At 36.4% G+C, this 27,291-nt stretch overlaps 1 protein-coding gene across 1 annotated transcript in view; it reads right to left on the bottom strand.

The window, feature by feature from the left end:
* LOC106871722 (methylosome protein WDR77) overlaps nt 1-26,783 on the bottom strand; it is a 112,063-nt gene extending 85,280 nt beyond the window's left edge. The window contains exon 1 of the mRNA XM_052965682.2: nt 26,637-26,783. Within this exon, the coding sequence (XP_052821642.1) occupies nt 26,637-26,694 (58 nt within the window). The 5' untranslated portion in view covers nt 26,695-26,783. The remainder of the gene's footprint in view (nt 1-26,636) is intronic.
* Nucleotides 26,784-27,291: the final 508 nt, after the last annotated feature.

The raw sequence follows: 27,291 nt of genomic DNA, 5'->3' as shown, positions 1-27,291 counted from the left end.
TTATCAAGGTGGTCTGCGAGAGGATTTCATAGTAACAGGCCTATGGCTCATCTGTCAGTTTTGACTGTGGTGCACATGCAGAGATCACTGTTGTTTTATTCAAGAATAGCCTAAAATTATTTTGTCATTTTCTGACTACCTCAATTACTTGATCCATTTACGGCCAACAATAACCTTACTCCACCCACCCTGTGACTGTTACCTTCAGTCCTTTCCTACAAGGAGTGTAGTGAGTTTCCCCCTCCACCTTACCTTTTGTATACCGTACACATCTACTTGCCTCCACTGTAGCATCTCTACAATCTCTTCCCATGTATCGATATTAATGGTAGTTGTCTTAAGTTTTGCAACTGACAGGACGAGTAAAGTTTCGGCTGATGGGTGGCTTGTTTGACTCATTTTGAAATAAATTCTTTCAGTACTTATCAATAATGGAAGTAAAGCTATGCACATGTATGCAGCATGTGATAGCAACATTTGAAAATTGAGAAGTTAACATACCTAAAATACAACAAAACTAACACAACTACATGAAATAAAGTTAAAAAGTTAACCTGGGAGATAATAGTGCTGCTATAGAACAAGAATTTGAAACTTCATGGTTTTTATAACAGTAGTATAGAAGAAAGTAAAGTTTGACAGTAGAGATGGTGACAGGTTTAATGTTACACCACAGCACTACAAAAAATGAAGTGGCTTAAAATGGGTGAAGGACAAACCCTTGTAGTATTAACGAATAAAAAGAATCTAAATTAAAAAAGAAAAATACGATAGTCTTGCAGGAGAACAATTACAAAATGAAAATATGGGTGCTTTATGAAATCTGTCATGGAGCATGGTTAATTAATTCATGATAAATTATAAGCACTACATTTCTTAATGTTTATTTGTAAAAATATAGAATGTCCCACAGAGAGAGGGGGGGGGGGTATGTGAAAAAACAGGGTGTATAAAAAGAGATTAACAAATTCAACATATTCACAATAGTATAATGTCACTGCTATTTATTAGTTATGTTATAAAGAATACAAGACAAATCTACACAACAATCAGATATATATAGAAAACATTAAATTCATTTCTTGTAGAATATGCTTACACCAGTCTTTTCACCGCCATCACCGAGTGAACATAAAATGACTAGATATTAATGTTATCTAAACTCCACCCAAGTCAGCTTTGATAGAACAGACCTATGCTTAAGTAGGTTCCAGCCACAAATCTACCACCTTTTTCTCTAATGAGACCTTCCAATTTTTGGATAGCAAGGTTTGTCTGACATTTATACCAGGTTAAGGGGCTGCATAGAGGCTTTTTGCTAGCTTGAATAATTAAATATTTTTCAGTTATGTAATATAGTCAAACCACTGAAAATTTTGGCATTTGCATGCATTGTCAAAAGCATGAGCGCAATGTTAAATGTATCAAAGGAAACATTCATTTAACCCTTTAGTATTTAAAGTGCCATATCCAGCCTCTCACACCCATCCTACAAAGTTATTCTAAAAATAAACAGTCACATCATTGAAATCTAAAAGCTACAAGATAATGCAAAATTCAAAATAATGTGAATAAATAACTCTACATTTGGCAGAGTAATCTCAATGCTATAGGGTTAATAACCAACCAGCACAGCCACGATGATAAAGCTGAACCCAGTAAAAGAGTGATTTTTGCTCAACTCTTTAACCACCAATCAATCAATCAACCATATACTAAGAAAGTTACTATCATAATCATCGTGATTACAAGCCAACAAGACCCCCTGTGGATGCTCAACTTGTTTGAAACACACACACACACACACACACTTGTATTCATGTGCAGATGTGTGTGTGACCACAATATATATATGCATGAGCAGAGATTTATGGTCAGCCCAGACAAATGCCAAGCTTAGATAAGATACCTGCCTTAAATACCAAGCTTGTACTGGTTTAGCACAGAGATCATAAGTTGAAACAGAAACATTTCCACCCAGGTAGAGTGATGATAGCCAAACACTGATATCATTATATTCACATTTGATACTATTACGAAATAAAACCTAAGGGACTATAATGGTTTGTGTGTGCAAATCATGCTATGGATATTACTATATCGTATGCTCAATGTTATTGAAATGGCTCTGTTCCAAAAGTGATCACAAATGGCCTTTGCAATTTGTATGTATGCATGTGTGAGCACACACATTCTACATGCACATGTCTCACTGATTTCAGCCCTTAGACTATGGTCATGCTGGAGGACCATGCACTAGGATAAAAGTAGACTGGATCAACTCTGGGATTCATTTTATGAACCTTGAAAGATGAAACTGCAAAGTGGACCTGGGATATATTCTTTTATGTTTCAAACTTGACGCTGCGGCCATGCAGGGGAAAATCTAGGCAGGATGTTTTTCTTTCTTTTCTTTAAACAGCAACTTAAAATTCAATCTCTGAATGAAAATAAGTAAAATAAGGAATATGGAATGACAAGTTTCTGAAATGCAAGGGTATCAGTGGGGCAGATGGTAGAATGGGGTTTAAAAAAAAACAAAGACAAGTGCACCAACAAAACAGCAGGGTATACATATTTAAAAGAAAAGAAAGGAAACACTGTCTAAATATAGATAAATTGAACTGGGTTTATGAATTGTCAGCAATATGTCACTGGCATGGATTATCTGCTGATGTCAACAAATTTAAACAACCATAGCAGACAAAAGACACAAGATACATCAGCAAATTCTAGTCTCCCTACCCCAACCCACCCCATGTTTTTGTTGAGCCAGATGTAAACAGTGTTAACATTACTGTACAAACAGGAAAAGCCCATCAAAATAAACAGACGTTATCTCTGGTACAGATTAACCCAGCAGTGAGCTAATAGATACTGGAACTGAACATCTCCACAGGCTGTATATGAAACAGAAAAAGTCCTTAGGATAGGGCCATGTGTAGAAAGAAGCCACAGAAACAACTAAAAAAGAGAACAATTTGAAATTTAGTGTTCTCTGATATGTAATATACACTGAATAGTTATAACTGAAATTTAATAAGAGTGCTAATGAAAAAGAGCAAGCAGAAACTGGAACTTCTGCAAAAAAACAGCTAACTGATTGCAAGGTACAAATAAAATGTTGGCATATCTGGAACAGTGTACAAAACTTGGGTCCCACTTTGTAAGAAACTGTATCATGTCTTTTCCCCATGTGGTGCCGTGTGAATGTGCCTGTGCAATGCCATGTAAAAAGCACCCAGCACACACTGTAAAGTGGTTGGTGTTAGGAAGGGCATCCAGCCATAGAAACAATGCCAAATCAAACTGGAGTCTGGTGCAGCTTTCCAGCTCTGGAGAAACCGTACAACCCATGCCAACATTGGACAACAGACAATTGATGATTTTCCATCATTATTTACAACAAATGCCCCAAGCCAATGAGAGGGAATCTAAGTAGTTACCTGCCTTGCTAGCAATAGCAAGTGAATCTCCCTCCAAATTACATTCAACCATCTTAAAGAACATGTTAGACAGGATAGTAATACCTTGGATCACAGGTCTGCTTGTTCAGGAAGTCATTTTCCAAGTACTTGACCTGCTAGACATAACTAAATTTACTTCAAATCACATCACACTAATACTGACCCCCCCCCCCCCCCCCCCACAAAAAAAAAACTTGAAAACAACAGAGATGGTCACAGTTCAAATGCATTCAATCATAAGGCATGCTGGACCGAGGCTATTGACTTGGGAGCAAAATTATAACCAGTTCACCACTTCTGCTACTACTCCAAAATCCCAACTAAATACATGTAACTCCTCTTCTGTACTACCATACTCAGTGCTATCCCTCTTCTATATTAGCATACTTACTGCCCAATGATCTAGGTGGGGGAGGGGAGAGGAGATGCAATCAAGGACAGAACCAAATCTGTTAAATATCTGTCATATACCATTCATCACTGTTAATTACAGGGTTTAGAACAACAAGAGTCTGCAGACAGTTAGTTACATTTCCTCCACATGTCACGAATTTGAAGGTTAACATAAATCAACCTTTAGCAAACTCAACCCAATTGTGTTTGGAGAGAAATGGATACATTAAAACTATATTAAGTTGCAACATCAACAAGAGACAACCCACAGCACCACACATTCACACACAGAGTATTGCGTGTGCACAGAGACTACTGCCATAAACATTGAACACCTAAATCAAAACTTAACGTTTCATAAATCCCTAGGAATATGTAATTAAGTAAACTATGAAAAGTTACATTAAATTAAAAATTATTGACAAGTTTATCCCCACAGATTTATTAAAGCAAAGTTTCAATAGAATAAGAATTAAATCAAAGATTCAGATCCAAAATTAATTAAGGGTATTAGAATTGCTTTCTACCAGAATCTCTTTCACAGAAGCCCTTTAAAACTTTAGTGTTTAAATCACCCATACCTGGCCCAAATATTCTACCTGTTTTATGTTCAAACCAGCTACATTCAGCCTCTTATACCTTCCCTATGATGTCATTAAAAGTAAACAAGCACACCATCCAAATCTCAATGCAAAAAAGATAATGAGTGAGTAATTCAAAACAATGAACAAATAAGCATAACAGTTGACAAAATAATCTAAATGCTAAAGGGTTAATCTGATTTGAATATTTTCAGGGTAGAAAATTTGTGAAATTGGAAGTGTCAACATATTGTATTATAATTTATATTTTGTTGGAAATAGGACATTTTTAGTAATTCTGACTCCACAGACCTGGCACAAAGCTACAAACTTAAGGAGATGAATTAGTTGATTAAACTGACCCTAGTATTTGACTGGAACTTAGACCATGATGAGATTTGAACTCAGAAAGCAAAAAGCCAGAACTAAATGTCACAAGGAATTATGTTCTAATAATTGTGCCAATCCTCTGCTCGAATAACAACAGTTTCTAATATAGGCATGAGGCCTGAAATTTTTGGAGATGGTTAAACAACTACATTGAACCCCCAAGAAGATGAAAAGTAAAGCTAAGCTTGATGGGATTTGAATTCAGAATATAAAAGATCATAAGTAAATACTAAAACATCTTGTCTGGTTTTGAAATAATACATTTCTAAATCTCTCAGAGAGATTTATGCAGTAGTGATATGATGAAGTAGTTGTATGCTGTCAACTTAATGTGACAGTCCCCTGAAGGGAATAATACTACTGTTGGTTAGTTGATACATTTGAAATCAGTGAGTGTATTTCACTAGAATTATATGTTTACAAGAGCTTGACAGGCATCTTCGACTAGCAGGTCATGCTACTCCAGACTGATGACAAGCAAAGACTCAGAAACATGTCTCTGGATACAGGCCTAGCTGGGTGGAGGTGCTTGTCTCCCCCTTGTAAACATAAGGACACAGGAAATGTGTCAAGGCCGACAGGAAGCAGTGCAGCTTCCTTGGTCTAACCAACAGTAGTATTATTCTCTTTAGGGGACTGTCACATTAAGTTGACAGCATACAACTACTTCATCTTGTCTGGTGTTCTAATTATTCTGCTAATCCACCATCCTAACAACAACAATCAGAACAGTTCTTATTAAATAGCTTTCAAAGCCTGAAAATGCTGGATGATTTTGGGAATATGAAAATAGTTTTGAGATGGTTTTAGCAAAACCTGTTAAAAGGGGTACCTAAGATGAGCAACAATATCCATAATAGACTAACAAATAAGCATTACAATCACATTTGACAGAGTAATCCGAGTACTAAAACGTTAAGATATACATGCACAAGAATAGCTTACCAGTTCAAGAGAAATCAATAGCATAGAAAATTGGTTATTAAAATGAAACTGAAAACAATCCATTCCAACATTTTGTAGATCCAAATCTTTTCCCCATCCGTCACCACTAGTGTCACTTTTGAGCAACAGGAGTATGTAAAATTCTCTTAGGAATCAAAAACCAGAAAGTTCAATCATTTCTGATTTCCTAGTTTATTATAACAACCAACAGCATAACAGATATCTAACTTGTGATAACAGCTTATATATCCTTTGACCTATATGTATGGTGTCCCATTAACCTTTCAGTTATCTATGTCACTATGAAAAAAATTTCTCTCTCCAGCAGATCTTTTAAGTCTTTAATTTTCTTCCATTTACATCATTCCCTTGCCCTTTTCCAACATTTCTCCATTCTATCTTACATATGTACCAAACTATATTCTATACCTATCCTTCTTAATTTCTCATCTGCTCATTTTCTAACCTATTTTCAACCCATATTCTTGCCCCTGATATTTGTATATAACTTCACATCAGGGATACAACACAGTAAACCTGGATATAGACAATTCCTGTCTCAGTTTGACATGGTTTCTTTTCTGTACTAAAAATTTATTTCAAAAGAATTGTTTAAAATTATGCAAAAGCAAATTGTATTTACTAGTGTATAAGACGTGCACTTTTGTTTTTAAATGTATTAATAAAACATTGCCTTGTATCCAATGCAATCAGATTACAGAGGAGAGACCAAAGGCCATAGGTTAGAGAGCCGAATGAGCTCCCTACCCTACAACATTGTACTTCCCTATCATACATAAACTATACCTGGTGTGTTTTACATTATTTAATGATTGTGCAACCTTTTAAGAAACATTAGTTATGAAAAATACCTCTAGAAAGACAAATGGAATATTAACAAGCTTTCATTTGCCTGTCAGCCATTTACAATGGGTGAAAGCCAACAAAACCAAAGCAATGGTGTGCCACCCTGGTAGCCAATAGTGGTAACTCAAAACACCTCGGCCAGAAATAGGAGTTTCACATGCTGTATGGCAATTCTCTTGACCAAAATATAAACAACCATACAGCTAATCTGAAAAAAATATGAGTTCAAACCCATGTATGTGTTCGTTCCCTTACCACCTGATGACCAGTATTACTTTGTTCACATCCCCTCGACCTAGCAGTTTGGCAAAAAGATCAATAGAACAGGTACCAGACTTAAAAAATAATACTGGGGTCAATTTGTTCATCTAAACCCTTCAAAGCAGAGCCCCAGTATGGCCACAGTCTAATGACTGAAGCTAGTAAAAAAAATTCTACCAAAACATTTTATTCTTTTACTTGTTTCAGTCATTTGACTGCGGCCATGCTGGAGCACCGCATTAAAAATGTAGCATTTCCAAAGGGGAGGAATGAACCCTGGCCACCACAGGAAAAATAAACCTATTTACACGTGTTTTTAAAATTATAAAACCATGTTCCAGAAATGAGATATGTGAAGAACCAGAAATGAAATGCTAAACTAATTATAACACTGGAACACACACATGCAGCACGTATTTTATAGTGTTGGAACCTGTTAAGAAAATCTTACACGAAGCAAAGTATCATTATCTTAAGTAAACAAAATTAACATTCTGCTTTACTAATTGACTGGGATAGTCAAGAAATAAAGTCTCCACTAAAAACTAGTTTACTTTTGCTGCATTCATTCACTAGTTAGTATTTAAACTCTATGCAGTCATTTAACCTGCTAGAACTAGTGGCCAAATTTCCCTCAAAATCATCTACATTAATAAAAGTGGAATTCTGTCTGTCTGGGACCCCTGCATCTCAGTCTACATTTGCTCTACATAGACATATTATACAATTTTGAACTCAGGATGATCCTGGGATTAAAATTCTGTCCTTCATTTGGTTCTTGAACATCCAGCATTGGGATCTGATTTAAAAGCATTTGGGTTGCTATTTCTACCAGTTAAAGCTTGGCTGATTCATGCCCTCTTGCTTGGCATTTGTCAGGTTATATCAGAAATCAAGGGGGAGAAAAATGACATTCACTTTGCTAATTTTATATCGAGATAAGAACTTTGGGACAAATTGACCAACAGTTGGAATTCAAATTGGGACTGGAACAATAGAATGATTGATCAGAGGTTAAGAACAGATGAAAATTCTGTAATGCAAATTATCATCAGGGCATATAGTCACTATAGATGTATTATAGTAATGGTTAGCTAGGTCTTTACCATAGCAGTTATCTATATCCATCCAGTTGAAAGACATAGCATCCAAGAATTTGACCTTCACAATTTCTTTGTCACAGTGACTGCTGTCTTTCTGTAACCCCTAAAATTTCACCCAACATCTGTCATTCATTTAACATTATCTGTACAGCAATTGTCTATCTTGCATAAGTCTTCTTAATTTTTTTATTTAGACTCCATACCCTAATAACTCATTTAACCCCGTTGTTACTATATTTTTTGTAGACATATGCCTTTCATCATCATCATCGCTTAACGTCCGCTTTCCATGCTGGCATGGGTTGGACAGTTTGACTGAGGACTGGCAAGCTAGAAGGCAATTGGTTCCAATCTGATCTGGCAAAGTTTCTACAGCTGGATGCCCTTCCTAATGCCAACCACTCCGAGAGTGTAGTGGGTGCTCTTTATGTGCCACCAGCACAAGGGCCAGTCAGGTGGTACTGGCATTGACCACGCTTGAATGGTGCTTTTTACATGCCACCGACATGGGAGCACAAGCAACAACCACACTCAAATGGTGCTTTTTACATGCCACTGATACGGGTGCTAGTCAGGTGGTACTGGCATTGGCCACAACAATGACTTCACTTGACTCAACAGGTGTTTGCAAGCACACTTTATTGCCCAATGATTGAAGAGTACTCTTAAATGGGCCAGTTATGCTGCTCTGGTATAGGCCACGGTTATGGTCTCACTTAGCTTTCCAGGTCTTCTCAAGCATAGCATATCTCCTAAGGTCTTGGTCACTCGTTATCGCCTCTGTGATGTGAGGCCCAACATTCGAAGGTCGTGCTTCACCACCTCATCTCAGGTCTATATCTTCCACAGGTTCCCTCTACTGCTAGGGTGTGACACTTTTTCACACAGCTGTCCTTATCCATACGCAACTCATGACCATACAAGTGCAGTTGTCTCTCTTGTGCACATCTGATGCTTATGTCCAACTTTTCTCTCAGGGTCCTTACACTGTTGTGTATACACACTGACATTACACATCCAGCGGAGCATACTAGCTCCATTTCTTGCAAGCTTATACATATCCTCAGTAGTCACGGCCCATGATGCATGCTTGTTCGCACACGCGTCATACAGTCTACCTTTTACTTTGAGCGAGAGGCCCTTTGTCACCAGCAGAGGTAAGAGCTCTCTAAACTTTGCCCAGGCTATTCTTATTCTAGCAGCTACTCTCTCAGAGCATCAACTCCCACTACTGACTTGGTTACTAGGTAATGGAAGCTATCAACTACTAGTTTTTCTCCCTGGAATGTGGTAGAAGTTGTTCTCTGCACATCTTCAGTGTTTATTACCACTGAGCCTTTGCTACACACAAAAAGTATCTTCCCAGTTAGCCTTCCTTTGATATTGCTGTACCTCTTTTGATCCCTACCTGAAATTCTTCACCTTACTGACAACATCCCTGTACATGGCTTGTACAGCTCTTTCAACAAGTTGGCTGTAGAAAAAAACCCCCAAAAATCATTTGACAAAAATTAAATGATTTAGTATGCAAAATGTCCTACTGGAAATATTTTCAACCACATTGTTATACAAATGTACCTGTGCACACACACATATGTATGCATGTATGCAAATGGAATCATTTAAAGCAGCCACAATATGGAAGATTAGAATTAGAAAGTAGCAATGAAACAGCATTCACTCATCCAGCTACCCTCAAAATAATACACCCACACCCAACAGGTCAATAAATAAATGTCAAATTTGAGAATCTAACCTCTTCAAAAAGATAACTAGATATAATTATCTAATTTATATGTCATACAAATAACAGCCAATAAATTATATGAAAAAAAAGGACATTTAACAAATATGAATTGAGAAAAACTTAGCTCAGCACTAAGAACTTCAAATTTTAAAAAAATATTTCAGGTTTGATCATTTTATGAATATCTTTCCACAAAGGCATGGGTTAAAGTGTCTCATTACTTGTCTCATTTCCTCATTATCAAAAGCATCTAACAGCAGTGGAAAACCTACCAATCACTAGTCATTTTTTTTTTTTTTTAAATGGCTGAATGCACTTCCTATCACCAAGAAGATAACATGGATTAAGAACATTTTATTGTGCCTCTAGTACATGAGGTTTGTCCATTAAAGCCAGACTTCTTTCTACTGTGTTGAATTTTAGTTGGAGTTATTTTTCAAAAACCACTAAAAAGAATGTGGATACAATAGAATGTGTGGGGCAAGGTAGCAGAATTGTTAGCATTCCAGACAAAATGTTTAGTGATACTTCTTCTGGCCATTTCTGTTCCAGAGTTCAAATTTCATCAAGGTCAACTTTACTTTTCAAGGCTGATAAAATATGCATCAGTTGAGTACTGGGGCCAATGTATTACTCTGCCTTCGCACCAAAACTGCTAGTCTTGTGCCAAAATTTGCAAGAATTAATACATCTGTCACGCATGTACAATGACATACATCTAGTGGAGCATAATGACATGAACAATTCACCGTCAATAAAAACCTTCAGAATTTCTTTTATTGGCCACAAGAACCAAAAGATTTAAGGACTGTAGGAGGAGATACAAAAAAATAATGGTGGTATACATTAAGGCAAAAATTAACAAAAATAGAGAACAATAATATTAATAAATCCAAAATAAGAAAAAAAGTTATTGAAATATGGAAAAAAAAATTCAAATCTGGTTCCCAGGTTCAACTAATGAGAAAAAAAACCTTATGGTAAACATTCTGATAAAAAATTAGAAAAACATATGATAGCTGCATTCTTGCATAAGGCTGTACTATTTTTATAGTGCATAATATCAGTTTGCAAACTAATCTACCATTCTTCATTGCGAAATACCATTTTAGCTCTTCCCCAAGTACAACAAACACGAAGAATTTCAATTCAGATTGCACAAGCAGTAAACAGAAGTAGGTAGAGATGATATATATATCATCTACCTATGAGAAGGAGAGGTTTAATTTTTTTTTTTCCTGTTTACAGACTACTGAAGTGTGTGTTTAACATAAGGGCTAATTGAATGAAATCTTGGCCCATGGATGCTAATTTATCTCACAAACACAAGATTTATAATTGATAAATTTCCATTGCTATAAACTCAAGCAGATAAAAGCTATTTCTTACTGGGCTTTAATTTTTTTCCTATTCCTGTATGGTTTTTAAATAAACCTGATTTGAAGCAGGCATGAATATAGACTTAAGACCAAGGTTACTTACTATGAGGGTCTCAGAACATAAATATAGGTAGATAAAACTAGTTGACAAAAAGTGTGACAGAAGCATTATGTAGGTTTAGATAAAGTGAATATATAGCAGACAGATAGTAACACCCTGCATGAGGGTCACGTCAACCTGGCCTTTAACAATAACACCATGATACAGCACTACACATATCAAGGAAATACACATTATCCCAAAAATCAAGCAGTCATTCAATTCTACTTCAAATTACATTCCACAATCATCTTTAAAAAAGGCAAACATTGGATAGTGCAGTCCTAACTATACTATATAGGGAAATTAGTCTGTGAGTGATTTCCTGGATTGTTAAACAGTCTTCCATGATTATTTGCCCAACTTTCTCAACTGGCTCCTTGATTCAGCTGGTGGATGACCTGCCTGAGCATGTCTTGCTCTCCACTGAGGTGTGGCCATGTTGAAGTGGTTGTCCTACTCATTGATCCGACTTTTGCCCATGGCATCATTGCCAAAGTCTTGCTGAATCTTCTGGATGGTTTCAGCTTGAGTATGACCAAACTTTTGGCAAAGCTTGATGCAATATCTATGTTTGATGCATCTTGCATGAACACAAAAATTCGATGAGCACTCACTACACATCTGGACTGTAGGTATAACAGCCAGGCCTGAATGAAGCCCACTGGCACAAATTTCCATGCATGCACAGCAAGGGTAGCACCCCCTCCCATCCAATAGATTTTACACATCTTGTATTTCCCTTTTTAAGAGAATAGGATGAAATCTAAAATAATTTAGGCTGTTATTTATAACAGGAGACTCCCTCATTGAATTAAACAGGAGATATTAATGGTACTAGTGCAATGATGGAATTGGCTGTTGATGAAGAGTAGAATAAAAAAAAAACAACACACAGAAGGCATACAATTTACTATTTTAATTACAAATCAATTATGATGACTAATGAAGTGGAAACTGGCTTTTATAGCTCTTTACTGGGTAATCTGCTAAAACAAAACCAAAGGAAAAATAAGTTTGGAACAATTGAATTATATTTCAAGGTGTAGACAAATTATGAAGGGAAAATCTAACATATTTATGAACCTAGAGTTTCTCTAACATATTCTGAAAAAAAATTGTGGGAAGTTTGTTATATCTAATATATTATAAAAGATATGTGGGAAGAGGGGGGACGGGACAATAAATTATGTTCTCATACTATTGTTTTAACATTTCTTTAGATATAGAAGTTGTGCAGTCATATTTCTATATTGAAATAGCTTGACTTTTTTCTTCCTTTTATATTTATTCTCACCAACCAGCTCAGTATAAATGAAAATAATATACTTGTTTCTACAGAAATACTAAGAAGCCACATCACTTTATTTATTTTCTTTAATGAGAGTCTCAGAGAAACATATTTAAAGGTTTCACCACAGAAAGTCTTCCATGTCAAGTCAAATCAAATCATTACTGAAAGATAATAGCAAAATGAGGAAACCTTCATATAAAGGTTTTAAAAATCAGACCAATAAATAAATAAATAAAAAAGAAAAAGAAAAGAAAAAATGTTCTGTAGAAATTTAAGAGCTAGAATTGGTAGGATTGATATATTTAGTTTTGCTTTATGAATTATTGTAGGTTGGCAACTGGGAAAAGAAACTTGTAGATAAGGAAATCCAAAGAGATGCAGTCTTGTAGGTAAAAGATCGTTTAACATTTTCAACAGTCTTGGGAGAAAATAGGTAGCAGGAAAGGTAGGTATATTTGGCAGGTGCAGCTTATTTTAAATGGGGCTAAGATAACATGAGTAAAATCAAAAACACAATGATCGAGTTGTTCATATCTCCAAAATAACTGCTTTTATGTCTTTTAAAATGAAGCTTCGAAATTATGCCCAGAAGACAGATTCTGAAAGCTTGTGCTATTGAGAAAAGACCAACTGTTTATGCTAATTTTTTGTTTAATCATGGAACATGGATTTCTCTTAATTCAGAAGGCTGAATAGAAGGTTATTGTACAGGGCTGGAAAAAAAAACCCAACTTAATATTTGGCAACAATACAAGGAGAAAGTGAGGCAGTCAATGGAATGGAAGACTGAGAATATGTCTACTGTAAGGCTTCAGGGAGGTTACATGGAAAAAAGATAAGAGAGAAATTCAGGTTAAACTAATCACAAATATTTCTCTAAAACAAGAGATAAAGTTTCAAGCATTATCAGATATTTTTTTTCTTTCCGAGATAGTTAGGGCAGCATTTTCACACCCCCTACCCAGTTACTTATGACACTAAGGCAATTACTCTGAAATATTGTTGATTCTATATAATAAATTTAGTACTTTCATAACCAACACAAATTCCCTGCCAATGAGGAAGCCTCTATGAGGTTACTCAACTTGCTAAATATAGCAGTTGAAACTGTCTAACTCCTTCCCTTGACCATTTTTAATAAAGCAAGGATCTATTAGAAAAAGTAACCAGAGACAAATGGAAAAAGACGGGAGGTCATGGTGGATGCATTTGACTCAGAAATTTACCTAATCAGAATTAGGTTAAACAATGATTGGACATGAATGAGTGCCATCTATATATTAACATAATGCTTCTAGAACCAGATCATCAGCATATTGGAGTTCCCATAGACAGCTATCTTAAACTTCTCTGACCTTTGAACTATGATTAGAAGAGGACTGAGGGCTGAGTGTAGGTGGACTCCAACCCTCATACGAAATTCATCACTGAAGTGGTTGACATTTTATTTTTCATTTTTGTACATGGCTTATACAGTCCTCACAAACCATTCATCAATGCTTTGCTTCTTTAATGATCACCAGACTATTATACATGGTAGCCTATCAAACACCTTCTCCGAGTCAACAAATGCCAGGAATAATGGTTTACTCTTAACTTTTTTTCTACCAGTTGTCTCACTAGGAAAATAGCATGTGGTACTTTTTACAAACATGAAGCCAAACTAACTGTATAGCCATGCTTGAATGGCTGTACAGTTAGGGTTTGCTTTGCAACTATGCAGTTTTGAGTTCAATTCCATTGTAACCATCTACTATGACCTTAGGTTAATCAAAGCCATGTGAGTGAAATTTGGTAAACAGAGATAGTGTGAAAGCATTCTATATACAATGAAGTTAATTTAAATTCCAGCATGTTCCTCTTCAGTTGAAGTAGAATTAGCCATTTAGATAATGATTTTTCTCCTCACTGACAGTGTAATTTCAATTAAAACTGATTCATTATCTGTGTATCAGAGCATACTAAAAGTTGACTGAAGAGGGATACTGCCAAGGGTACTCACTTTATGAACATACTATACTGATAAACGAAAGGGTTAACTGGAACCTTGACTAACAATAATAAATATATAAAGATTACCAATTTTAGTTTCTTACAGTGAAATATTTAAGATGTCACATCAGTGATGATTGAGCAATTAGGTTTATCTGAGCTACATTCCTGTCAAAATGTAGGCATGGTTAACAAGTTTTCTGGGGTTCAGTCACATTACACCTTATGCAAATGTTTTCTACTATAGTCTCAAGCTGATCAATGCCTTCGATTAAATTTAAGAGATGCTGTAGCCTGCTGTATACACAAGTTTACATATATGTGTGAATGTGTATGTTTGTTTATGTTAACATTCACATATCGTAGCAGTTCAGCAAGTACCAGATTTATAAATATAGGGATCGATTTGATCAACTAAATCCTTGAAGGTGGTGCTGCAGGAAGGTTGCAGTCCAATTACTGAAATAAGTAGAATAGTATCTATTATTTGTCCTCCAGGGTTTTCTTTAACTGAGTCTCAATCAATTACAGATATAACTGAGGAACAAAACATTGGTCAAAAGTTATGACTCATTTCTCAATGAAATGCATGTGGCCGTTTTCGTGCGGGTGACACGTAAAAGCACCCACTACACTGAGTGGTTGGCGTTAGGAAGGGCATCCAGCTGTAGAAACTCTGCCAAATCAGACTGGAGCCTGGTGTTGCCATCCGGTTTCACCAGTCCTCAGTCAAATCGTCCAACCCATGCTAGCATGGAAAGCGGACGTTAAACGATGATGATGAACATCAAAGATTGGTGGATTTTTTTGTGGTTGAGTACACCAGGTGGTAAACGGGCTCTGACAAATGGAAAGACAGTGGTGGAACAGACATATCCAATCCATTCCAGTATGTAAAATGGACACAAAACAATGAAAAGAAAATTAACCCTTTAGCATTCAAATTTCTGCCAAATATGTTTATTAATTCACATTGTTTTGAATTAACCATGCTTTATCTTGAAACTTTGAGATTTCAATGATGTGATTGTTTATTTTTAGACATGGCTGGGTAGATGTGAGAGACTAGATCTGGCCAGTTTGAACATAAAACAGGTAGAATATTTGGGTCAGATATAGCTGGTTTAAATGCTAAAGGGTTAAACTAACAATAACCATTTTTATAAGATAGCTTGAAACCTCCTGACAATGGAGGGTGTTGGGTTATTGACCCCAACACACACACAGTTTATTTGTGGCTTAACAAGACGACCAATGATTTCATGTGAAGAGATGTTCATAATTGTTCAAGTGTACCATATGGAAATGTTGGTATTCATCTCCATTTGGGATGATGACATAATCAAAAGCTTTAGGTTTACTTTGGTTATTGTGTTATGACCCTGGCCAAGGGTTATTTCTTTCTGCTTGCTTGTCTTATAATATGAGCCAACAAATGAACATGTTAGAACTACAGAAGTTGTTCACAAAATATAGCCTGAGCAACATAGCTAAAAGTCTGATCATCGTTGGATAAGAGCTGGTCTAGGATTAACACTGTACAATTGTAAAACAATTACTCCAACAATAAAGACATTTTGCAAATGGAGGAGTGAAAAAAAACATAACAGTAACATCTTCATAAAAATTTATCAAACCAAAATGTTGACAATCTCATAGCAATTTAGAAAGTAGTTTCTGTAAACAAATCAGAGGTTAGCAGAAACATCCAGAAAGTTGGCATCTTGTACCCAGTGAAGTTGATGGCTTCAGTTTTTTGAGATGCAGAGGGCATTGTGTTTATTGACCATCTTCAAGTTCTTGATTTCAATGGCTACTGTGTATGACTGGTTTTGAACAGGTTGTTCACCCTCCCTATTCTCCTGATTTGGACCCATCTGACTATCATCTGTTCCCCCAACATGAAAAAACACTTAGCTGGGAACCAGTATCACCGTGATGATGACGTCATATCTACTGTTGATGTTTTTTTACCAACATGATGAAAGGCTTTTTACTAGCAGGATCCAAGCACCTCAACACCAATGGAAGAAGTGTGTGGACTGCAAGGGGGACTATGCTGGAAAATAAACTCATTTGATCATGTTCTATGAGAGTATCTTAGATTATGAACTTTTTAGCTGACCTTCATATGTACACACATACATGTGTTTTTTTTTTTTTAATGAAGTGCAATAAGTGTTTTGCCACCCACTGGAATTTGTAAAGCACTACTTGAGGTTTAACTTGTTTTGATGAAAAAACAAACAGTATATATATATTACATACACACATACAATACTGAAATAGTGAAATAGGTTGATCCTTTCAGGACTACAATTAACAAAAATTTATAAGAGTACACAAAAACTAAAATAAAAAAGGACAGATTGAAATATATATTCAAAAGCCATTAACACTCTATTCACCTTCTGCATCATATACATATATACACATCTTGTATTACATGTATATGTATGTATGCATATTCACGGTATTATATAGACAAAACTGGGAAGTTGGTCAACCAAACAAGAAATGTCAACACTGAATAAATTCTCACACAAATCAGAATTGTTATTTTCTTGTTCAGTGCAATAGTTCTCAATGAGACAGTTTCATATGCTTTACTGGCTTCCAAGATTACATAATGTAATAAACTCATTCACCCCCATTCATTAAAATGTACATTATGAAAAGCTTTCAGAGATGCTCATTTTCTTTCTTCATATTCAATACAGGAATTAGCAAGGTATTCATTTGATGGCACTTATCAATAAATAGGTTTAACATAAGTTGGCGCAGGAGTGGCTGTGTGGTAAGTAGCTTGCTTACCAACCACATGGTTCCAGGTTCAGTCCCACTGCGTGACACCTTTGGCAAGTGTCTTCTACTGTAGCCTCGGGCCGACCAAAGCCTTGTGAGTGGATTTGGTAGATGGAAATTGAAAGAAGCCTGTCGTATATATGGATATATATATATATATATATATATATATCATCATCATCATCATCGTCGTTTAACGTCCGCTTTCCATGCTAGCATGGGTTGGACGATTTGACTGAGGACTGGTGAAACCGGATGGCAACACCAGGCTCCAGTCTGATTTGGCAGAGTTTCTACAGCTGGATGCCCTTCCTAACGCCAACCACTCAGAGAGTGTAGTGGGTGCTTTTACGTGTCACCCGCACGAAAACGGCCACGCTCGAAATGGTGTCTTTTATGTGCCACCCGCACAAGCCAGTCCAGGGGCACTGGCAACGATCTCGCTCGAAAATCCTACAGGAGCCAGTCAGGCGGTACTGGCAACGGCCACGCTCAAAATGGTGCATCTCATGTGCCACCCGCACAAGAACCAGTCCAGGGGCACTGGCAACGATCTTACTTGGCTTGCCGGGTCTTCTCACGCACAGCCCATTTCCAAAGGTCTCGGTCCGTAGTCATCGCCTCGGTGAGGCCCAATGTACGAAGGTCTTGCCTCACCACCTCAGCCCAGGTCTTCCTGGGCCTACCTCTTCCACGGGTTCCCTCAACTGTTAGGGTGTGGCACTTTTTCACGCAGCTATCCTCCTCCATTCTCACCACATGTCCATACCAGCGCAATCGTCTCTCTTGCACGCCACAACTGATGCTTCTAATGTTCAGCTTTTCTCTCAAGATACTTACACTCTGACGGGTATTCACATTGACATTACACATCCAACGGAGCATACTGGCTTCATTCCTTGCGAGCTTACGTATGTCCTCAGCAGTTACAGCCCATGTTTCACTGCCATGTAGCATGGTTGTTCGTACGCATGCGTCATACAGTCTGCCTTTTACTCTGAGTGAGAGTCCCTTTGTCGCCAGCAGGGGTAAGAGCTCTCTAAACTTTGCCCAGGCTATTCTTATTCTAGCAGCTACACTTTCAGCGCACCCACCCCCACTACTAACTTGGTCGCCCAGATAGCGGAAGCTATCGACTACCTCATATATATATATATATATATATATATGTGTGTGTGTGTTTGTCCCCCCGCCATCGCTTGACAACCGATGCTGATGTGTTTACGTCCCCGTAACTTGGCGGTTCGGCGAAAAGAGACCGATGGAATAAGTACTAGGCTTACAAAGAATAAGTCCCAGGGTTGATTAGCTTGATTAAAGGCGATGCCCCAGCATGGCCGCAGTCAAATGACTGAAATAAGTAAAAAGGAAAGGAAAAGGAAAAGGAAAGGGTGATATTTCTCAAAAACCTAAAGAAAGGTCATAAATATTTTCTGTTGTACTTTGTGGGCAAGAGACAGCTCTGCTGGCATCAGTCTGCTTAGCTGACAATGTTCTACCCATACTTCATAAATGAAAGGACAAGCTATTGCTTCAACAATATATAAATGTCCAAATTTGCATGCACCATCCCATCTATGACAAAAAGTATATAAATGTCACCCTCCCCCTCCAAAAAAAAAAAAAAACCCCTAATAACATTTAATGATAGAAGTATTAAATGTTACTCTTCATTATGTTAGCATTGTTAGAACATCATCGTTTAACATCTGCCGTCCCTGCTAGCATGGGTGGCTTGGTTTCACAAGAGCTGGCTAGGCAGAAGCCTGTATGAGACTTCTGTGACTGTTTTGGCAGGGTTTTTACAGCTGGATGCCTTTCCAAACGTCAACCACTTTACAGTGTGGACTGGGTGCTTTTAAGTGGCACCTGCACTGATAGGATCACCAGGTACTTGCATGACAAAAAAAAAAAAAAAAAAAAAAAATTAAGAGGGGAGGGGGCATTGGAGGAGGTGATCTTCTGTCACATTACAGGATAGCTTGGTGATCCTAATTAATAAAGGATAGCTTATTTTACAAAAGTGCACAACCAACCAGTAATTTAATGAGACAGGATTTACTCAAGACTGATGTACATAGTTGAAGAGCTTCCATATTTCAAATGAGACATTTTCTATTATAATGCCATGTGTGTGTGTGTGTGTGTGTGTGTGTGTGTGTGTCCGTCCACTCTTCAGCTTAAACTACTAGTTGTTTGGGAGAAAATGGGGGGCGGGAGGAAGACTTTCCGAAAGTTTTCCTCAAGGAAAATCTCATTTCTTGCAATTAACTTATTTATACTTCCATAGGTATCCATCTATACACAATGCGAGTCTTCAGTGAATTTCATATGCACAAAAGAAACAGAACAACGTCGTATATGGTGGCATAAGTGCGTATTTGCTGCGAATCCTACTCTTTGCAAATAACATTCGATACACTTTACGTTTTTTTAAGTCATGTTAGCTCACATGAATGTAATCAGAATATTTGGCAGGTTCAACTTCAATAATGGCAATAAGCTATAAACGCTTTAGCTTATTTCAATAAGCTAAAGCGTTTATAGTCTATTGAGCAGATTTTAGAATTTATTTAAAATTTGCACACTGCCAATAATAGAGATAAGAGTATGTGAGCCATACATGTAGGCCATGGGAAAATGTGAAGGAAAAAATCATAAAAAGTTGCTAAAGGCTTTAACTTTTCGGTAACATCCACTTTCGACAAAGAAAATACATTCACTTTCAAGGTACCCAGGAAGCGAAGAAATACCGAATGCTGTCATTGTATTCATGACCTCGTATCAATTCCCTAGTCAAACAAGACAACTCAAGAATATGCCACCGCTTAACACCAGTTATTGTACGATTGCTGTACTGACCACTCACATTTGTCAGTGTAATCTAGCATGTGTCAAGCAACAAGCCAAATAGCCCGTTCAGTAGGTTTTGCAGGATATACTTATTGCAGCGGTAATTTCTTCCACATTCAGTGGGATTGGAAGTGAAATAAATGTTGATGCCCACTCAGGACGTCGCATTATTTTAAAATGCGCGTTAAGAGCAGTCGATCGGCAGAAAATTTAGAGCGTCGGAAAAATGCTTTATGATATTTCTTCTGGCTTCCAACTTTCCTAGTTCAAATCCCGTGGAGTTCAGATTTGCCTTTCATCTTTGGTGAGGCAGATAAAATACAGTAGCCGTCAAAATCTAAGATCAATATATAATCGACTAAGCTTAAAAGTAGTTGGCTTTGAGTTTAAAATTATTTAAAATGTGCTTTAGACGAAAGAATTCAATAATGAAAATATATCTTTCATTTGTTCTTATACGACAGTAGTAAAATAGGAATTGAACGACGACGCTAAAATTCACTCCAATTACGATAAAAACAAACCCTACTAGATAAGGTACTATAGTTTAAAAGAAAGAGAAATAATTCAAATAGTCTAATGACAAACTTAGATACTTCTGATAGGTGATATACTGAATGACAAAGTAAAAAAACTTTAGATAGCAATCTTACACTAAGCAGAGGCAAAGTGTTTTTGGAGTACAACGTGCATTGGTCTACTCGATCAAGACTTGCCAAGGCAACAACTTCTATACTTTATCAGTACTAATACATCCTGTATATGTTCTCACAACGATGCCGTGAGTGTGTATTAGTACATACAGTTAATGAAGTAGTTTCAAATTTACAAATGAAACAAATGTTAAATTCATTAATTTCAAATAGATTATCAAGTTAATCAGCCATTTGCCTCAAAGCGTCTAACAGGTTTAAGAGAATTATTTGGCAACTCATGAATGAAGAGAAAGAGAGGATGTGAGGTAGAAAGGATGCGTATGTGTAATGGGGCATGTATTCTTAGTAAAAAAATTGAGATGAAACAGCAAGTCTTACCCAAGAAATAAGGACAAGAACCATAAAGGTATCGCGAAAGGAATGAATATAGTTTTACCGTGTAAGAGGAAAGTTGATTCATTGTGTCCTACCAAGTGAAATAAGAGGAGAATTTTGTAGGGATGGCTAATGAGAGATGCTACCTTACATAGAACCTCCTGGAAATAGATTCTTTACTTCTCGACTATTTTCAATGGGAAAACTGAATAAGAGATTCATTCGAAACGAGTGATATTTTAGCTATGCAAATTATATGTTACAAAAAATATTTTTTAATCCCAGGACAGAAAAGCTAATCCAGTAGATATATGATCAATGACATTCTAACCGTGATCATCGCACTTTTTGTCAGGCAGCGGTCTGTATTATCTAGTGTCTTTCCTCTTAATATGTATGTAATTCTGAATAGATTTCTCAGCTATTTCTACTGGGTTGAGCTATCATGTACAGTAGCGGTCCCCAACCTTTTCTGCACCACGGACAGATTTCAAGCAAGATTATTTTTCCACGAACCAGAGGATGACGCACATAAACATTAAATGCATAATAATTTAATTATTACATAATACAAACAAACACCCTGCTGACTGTGAGAGTCAATAAAATAAAATTTTTAAATTCATTCTGTGCGGCTCGGTACCAGTTCCTGATGGGATCCCTCTTTGGTTCATTTTGGAGGGTCGAGAAATAAGTACTTTATTCAATAATAAATACTTGATAAAACTTGGAACCAAAGATCTAATAGAGTCGTAAGGAAAAGTTAAATGAATTCTATAAAACATGAGCCGCACAAAGCATAGTTGTTATACGTAGAAAATATATCGATAAAGGAAAGTAATTGACACTTTCAGGAAAAATTGAAGGTTTAGACATAGTTACATTGTTTGCTTACTCATATAGACACAGGTAAGAAAATAAGCAGCAACGTGGTTACTCCATATGCTAGAAATAGCAGCGAAATCGCTCTCAAATCATACAGTATCGTCTTGAAAAAAAAAAAACAGAAACTGGAAAATGTGATCTCAAATGCACAGTGATTGGAAAAAAGAAAGACGCGATAGTCACGACTGGAATGTCCTTTTACAAACACACACAGATATATTGGTGTGTGGTAAGAAGTTTGCTTCCCTAACCATATGGCTCAGAGTTCAGTCCTTACTGCTGTGGCACCTTGAGCCACAGTCTGCTACTATAAACTGCGGACCGACCAAAAAACCATGAGTGGATTTGATAGATGGAAACTGAAAAAAAGCCCGGTCCATCACCACTGCTTGACAACCGGTGTATTTTCGTCTCCGCAACTTAGCGGCTCGTCAAAAATATCTGATAGAATAAGTACCAAACTTTAAAAGAATACTGGAGTGGTTTCGCTTGATTAAAATTCAAGGCATTGCCCCCAGCTTGGCTGATGACTGTTACGAATAAAATTTGACGAATTTTGTATCTCGCGGCGATCTTTGGTTTTAGGAACTTATCTGCAGACCAAAGATCACCTATTTCACATAAAACACATGCAATTGGCCTTTAAAAATAATAAAGATTTCTAACTTTTTACCCCCACTCTCATCGTACCTTTGAAATACCAGTCGATTAAATTTTTTTTTGTTTTCGGTATTTTTCATCATTTTATAATACCACACATTCCGAAACACTTGTAATTTCACATTTTACAAAAATATTTTTAAAATCCACATTTATCAAATTTCTTAATGCTTCATCGTGCTTTTTAAAAAATAATGTTATATATATATATATATATATATATATATATATATATATATATATATATGTATATATATATAATTATTCTAGAAAAAAAAAAAAACATTTTTTAACATTATCCATACTTCGCGCCACCAACCACCTTTTTTTTCGTCTCTTTCCTCCTTTTCCCACCTTAACTTTGGCCGTTCAATGAAAACGTTTTTCTATAAGACAATTAGATAAATTGATTGAGCTGTGCATAGTCGCTGGAGCTGCGGTGCCCCAGCATGGCCGCACTTCAATGACTGAAACGATTAAAAAATAAAGGATAATTTCAGTGATTTGAAATGTAAAAAAGAATATACTTTTAAATTAAAATATTCTTTCGATTTCCGTCTACCAAATCCACTCAAGGCGCTATAGTAAAAGACAATTGCCCAAGGTGCCGCGCAGTGGGACCGAACCTAAAAGCACATGGTTAGGAAGCAAGCTTCTTAACCACGCAGAGTGTTTTTACGTGCCTGGCATCTCTTTTTTACTGTATTTCTTGTGAATTTCTAATCGCTTTTAGACCTTCCAAGGCTCAGACTTTGCCTATTCTAAATTTCGGAATCATATTTGTATGGTAATGGGCTCAAATATATAGCCGATATACATATACACACACCAGTTCGTGATTTGTTTCCATGTGTATATATTAGGATATGTGTATTTGTAAATGTGTGCACGTGTCCTACTGTACATTTTTTGTCTTAATTTCGGTGAAGGTAAAGAATACGCACACCCAGTGGTTAGGATTACGCTGAAAACGGATGGTGTGCGTATTCTTTACCTCCACCCTTAATTTTTACCTTTCACAAACTATCCTAATGTGCAATTGTCATCTACAAATATTTTTTACAAGATTTCGTAGCATATTAAATACAACACAAATGTGAGAAGCAACAGTGAAAATCCCAGATTGAAATAACTATATAAATTAACGTAGAGTACTTTTTCTCATGTTTGTATATAAGATGCGCGCGCGCGCTGGACCTTGCATCGGTTTCGACGAAGAGTATTAACGTTGTTTCAGTAAGAGAGCTATCAACGCTCTGAATTTATAATGCAAATCGCTGAATATGCCACAAAAACTTGTACTCTTCACACAATGTTCAAACAGAATTAGCATGTCACAGTGTGACAAGGCTGACCTTTTCAATTACAAGAGCAGTTCATCCGACGAGCTTCCGCACAGTTTCCGTCTAACCAATTTCACAGAGCCTATTTAGAAGACATTTGCCCCAAATTCCACGTAGGTGGATTGAAACTGGAACCTCATTATGAAGCAAACTTAAACATTTGGCAATGCCTACACTCATATTTTACATAGAAGTATAAGAACATAGCTCGCTCTCTCTCTCTCTCTCTCTCGATCACACTCCTTCACCCTTCATGCAGATACGAAGAACAGTGGTGAGACAATTTCGGTTTTCTACATAGAGAAAAAAACAACAAAAAAATCTGATGAAGCAGAATGACAAAAGACGATGTATGAACGACGAGCTATGTCGATTCGAGTGGTTAAAAAGTTCTAACATGGGCAAGACTGCTTAGCATCGACAACAACCACTAATAACTATGAGGACCCAAGATAAAAGGCATTCCTGCCATGACCATCCTGTCTTTTGAAGAAAGAGAGTGCATGACGGTGGAATGTAATTTGATCGAGATTTGGCTACTATTTCTAGCTTATCGAAGAACCACAAAGCATCCACATGGCTTGTCCAGGACATGAGTGAAGTGGCTATTGGGATTATACGAATTATATTGGACATTAAAATGACGAATAATACAATAGAGGTATTGTGTAGACAATAAGCTTTTGATGTGTTTTTCCTTTTTTTTTTTTCAGTTTGTATGATGTACCGAAGAAGCAAACTCTTTTAAGAAACACTAATCCCAGCTAAAAACTGAAGCTTGATACGGAATCAAATTATCAATTAACTAAAGTTTCGATGAAAAAAAGAAAGATTAATGAAAACCAATGAAATTATATCCACAAACATACCACAGTGAATATCTAAATATCTTCATATGAACTTAGTACTTTTCTACCGAAATTTTTTCAATGTCAAGCAAGACTTGACTGTATTCGTTGTAGGAACTATTTATTTCTAAGGCAGTAACGGATTCTTTAAGAGAGAAAATCGTCTCCGGTAGGCTGATTCAGGGTTAAAGATTATAAAATTATCACGAAGATCTAGATAGATGTTAGACATCTATTTCAAGTATACAACTTCAAATTATCTTTACTGATAACTAATTTTTAAACAAAATTAAAGGTCAGAAATATTTAGAATACAAGATAACACTCTATATTTTAGTTTCATAAACGTGTAAACGACGGAGTACCTATATTTCGAAGTAAATTGTCTTCTGGGTAAATAAGCATTTAAATCATTTCAAAGAAAGGGGGGAAAATCGGCATTACTTAAATACAGGTCTCGTGAGGTTAGGGTTAGTTTTTAAGGACCTCTGTATTCAAGTAGTACCAAAAAAATCGACTATGAAAAGATAAAAGATGTGGGACATTTATTTCTCATTCAGCACTAATATCCCCCAGTTAGCTTTGGAACCACAGAAATCGTTCGAAGAAATTCCCATCTATTTTCATACTCTTCTACTTTGTGTTCTTTCGGGGAAGAAGACACAAGGAAGCCTCTACGTAATCACACAATATGCTAGAAATACCAGCCAAAATCTCCATTTAAATTTAAAGCTACATCGGCTAAAAGAGGGAAGAACCTAATACTAAATACACGGGATGGTCATGGACGGTGTGTTTCTAAGGCCAAACATCTAATTTTGTTTTACAAACATTCAGTGAATACACACACACATACATACACATTTTATATCTATTGCAACAGTATCTAGGAAAGTAGGGATGCATTATTCTTTCTTAGCTAAGTGGTAGTATCCACTTCACCACCGTCATTTTTTATGCTGTTGCTTCAGCTAGATGAATCACAATTAAGGTTATGGTTTCTAGCAGATCGATCGATCGATTATATCAATGTATATGAGCTGGTGTATGTATATACGCATATGTTTGGGATTTCCCTGTCATTACTTCACCCATCAAACTTTTACAACTCTGCTGGTGTTCCTTTATTTTTATCCGCTTTGACCATTATAGCCGCCACTCTTAACATGTCTCTAGATAAGGTACTGTGAATAAATTGACTATATACTAAGTATTGAGTTCTTTACAGTTAGTTCGTGAAGGAGAACTACTTGTAAACACACCCAACCAGGACGATGTACTTCAATTCATTGAGAATTATCTTTACGTATGTCATTCAAGCATACGAACACAAATTTATAGTGGATTTCACAGCATGTCGTAGATGGGTCTTAAAAGAAATCTATATAAATTTTTCGAAAGACCCATCTACGACATGCTGTTAAATCACTTTGGTTTGTTAAAACAATTATAATAAGACGTATAACGAAAAAATTGAGTTAACAGATATATACTGACCACTCTAAGAAAGAAAACATTATATCAGAGATGTATATATGTCGATAAATGAAGAGTGAATGAAGCCGTCTGAATCGTCCAACGACAGACTTAACTAGCTTCCATGACACTACACAATTTACTTAATTACACAACTAAATTAAATGCTTCACCGGCACTAAATTCTTGTTTTTCTATCAGTAAAACACTACTTACCTTTACGATGCTGAATTACGTCCAGGTGTCTGTCCATAACAGCCGGTATTTGATCCATCGTTGCGGAACAGAGACCTATATTTTTTTTTTCTCGGCAGCAGGAGCTTGCTAAAATTGGATTCAACCATGTGAACCAATGCCGGAAATGGGCGCCAACACTTGAATTTAAGCATTGCGCAGCCGCGATCACCGAAATTTCTTCCTATTTAATCGATTCTTTATCGATTATTTGCATATCTTTCACCTTTGGAGGTACCCTCGTATCATGAACTACCTAAAAATGCTTCTTTGGCAGTTCGGTGTTGCTAGCTTCCACAAGGGAGCTTGTCACAAAAATCGTCAACATTAAACAAAAGCACGTGTACGAAACATTTTTTTTTTCTACCCGTTTGTTTTCTGTCTCCAGTTTTCCTTGTTATAACTCCTGGGCTATTTACAATCCCATGAGTTTTTCCCGCACGCTTAATTTTACAACAAATAATTTCAAGATATTTCTCTCATTAAAAAGAAATCAATTGTAAATATACATAAAAACGCGCGGGCACTCAGACACTCATTTATATATAGATATGTAATTACATATTTTGAATATATAAATTTTTAATTGTTAAATTACAACTATATTAATTTAGATCTTATATATATATATACATAT

This window comes from Octopus bimaculoides, chromosome 2 (assembly GCF_046866305.1).
Source record: "Octopus bimaculoides isolate indiv1 chromosome 2, ASM4686630v1, whole genome shotgun sequence".
NCBI lineage: Eukaryota > Metazoa > Mollusca > Cephalopoda > Octopoda > Octopodidae > Octopus > Octopus bimaculoides.
The sequence above is the reverse complement of the archived record's forward strand: the minus strand, read 5'-3'. Positions and strand labels throughout refer to the sequence as shown.